Source organism: Schistocerca gregaria, chromosome 2, assembly GCF_023897955.1.
Source record: "Schistocerca gregaria isolate iqSchGreg1 chromosome 2, iqSchGreg1.2, whole genome shotgun sequence".
Classification (NCBI taxonomy): Eukaryota; Metazoa; Arthropoda; class Insecta; order Orthoptera; family Acrididae; genus Schistocerca; species Schistocerca gregaria.
Window position 1 is genome coordinate 104,539,442 of NC_064921.1, and position 1,618 is coordinate 104,541,059.

General features: G+C 51.1%; 1 protein-coding gene across 1 annotated transcript; it reads right to left on the reverse strand.

Annotated features, from left to right (window-relative positions):
• Window positions 1-288: 288 nt before the first annotated feature.
• On the reverse strand, window positions 289-915 carry LOC126336447 (cuticle protein 7-like). Its single transcript, XM_050000149.1, has one exon. The coding sequence runs from the start codon at window positions 887-889 to the stop codon at window positions 473-475; it is 417 nt and encodes a 138-aa protein (XP_049856106.1). The 5' UTR covers window positions 890-915; the 3' UTR covers window positions 289-472.
• Window positions 916-1,618: the final 703 nt, after the last annotated feature.

Here is a 1,618-nt window from a genome sequence, read left to right on the forward strand (position 1 = left end):
ACGTCGGTGCTATCTGAAGGAATAGTTTCATCGTGCATGCATCCAGACTGAAGCGACGAGTGAAAATTTGTACCATGGCCGGAATTCGAACCCAAGTCTTCAGCTCACTAGGCAGATGCGCTAACCACTATGCTACCCTGGCACAGTGGCTTTCCACAACTGCATGTGCCTCTTCTCAATCCAAATTCCCATTCACGCCTCAGACCACTTATTATTCAAGCTAATATCATTTAAGGTAAAACAGAGAAATTTCATTTGGTTTGGACAGAAAAGAAAAAAATACCGAGCGAATTTTAATCGAACAATTTTATTTTAATATATTTATCAACAAACAGTGTGATATCAACAAGGCAGTTTTGTACAAGTAAGTTGAATCAAAGAAAGACGGTTAGGGAGAGAGTTCGTGGAGTAGTTATCGTCTGATAAAGTGGAGTGAGGATGGGAATGTAGGGCTCACCACTGGCCTGGTTGATCAACCGTGGTAAGGCAAAGGGTAGGGGTGTGGAGCGGGGGCGGGGTGGGCGGGAAGACGCGGAGGCTGCGGGGGCGGCGGCGCGGGGTGACCGACGCGCTTCACGACCGCCTGGAAGCCGTTATGGTCGTCGGCCGTGTACTCGACGATGCGCGTCGTGCCGTCGGCGTCGACGAGCGAGTAGGCGCCGGTGACGCGGTCGCCGTCGCGGTGCTCCCACTGCGTCTTGGCGTCGCCCGTGTGGCCGTCGCGCACCGCGTAGTCGAAGCGGTACTGGGGCGGCGCCACGTAGTCGTAGATGATCTCGTGCTGCGGGGGCGGCGGCGGCGGCGGCGGGGGCGGCGCGTGGTGCAGCAGCCCGGCGTGGGCGGCGGCCGCTGCGCACACTACGAGGACGACGGCCACTGCGGATTTCATGACGGCGGGGGTGGAGCTGGGCGATGAGTGGTGTCGGCTACCGGTAGCGCACAGCCTTATATACGGGACACACCTGGTGCTGCGACAGAGCGAAAGTTGCGGACCGCTCAGCGGGAGGTGGGTAATGGACCAGAGCGGCCATGAAAATGCTGGGCTCGTAATAACTGTACAGCATGTGTCTAAGGAGTGGCCTGTTACTCTGTACTTCGCACACAGATGGTAAACATTTATAACTTGTATGTACGTTGCTGATGAACCTAAACAGTTAATTGAATTTAAGTGAGACTATATTTTGACCTGCATGAAGTTAAATGTCTGCACAATTCCCTGGTTGGGAGTGCGATTCCATAACCAAAGAAAGCAGGTGCTGACGGATGTGAAAATTACCGAACTATCAGTTTAATAAGTCACCGTTTGCAAAATACTAACACGAATTATATACAGGCGAATGGAAAAACTGGTAGAAGCCGACCTCTGGGAACATCAGTCTGGATTCCGCAGAAATGTAGGAACACGCGAGGCAGATCTGACCCTACGATTTATCTTAGAAGCTAGGCTAAGGAAAGGCAAATCTATGTTTATAGCATTTGTAGATTTTCATAAAGCTTTTGACAGTGTTGACTGGTATACTCTCTTTCAAATGCTGAAGGTGGCAGGGGTAAAATACAAGGAAAGGAAGGCTATTTATAACTTGTAAAGACACCAGAAGTCAGTTCTAAGAGTCGAGAG

Excerpts from the sequence above, each read along its gene's own strand:
- LOC126336447 (XM_050000149.1), bottom strand. The coding sequence starts at position 889 with ATGAAATCCGCAGTGGCCGTCGTCCTCGTAGTGTGCGCAGCGGCCGCC.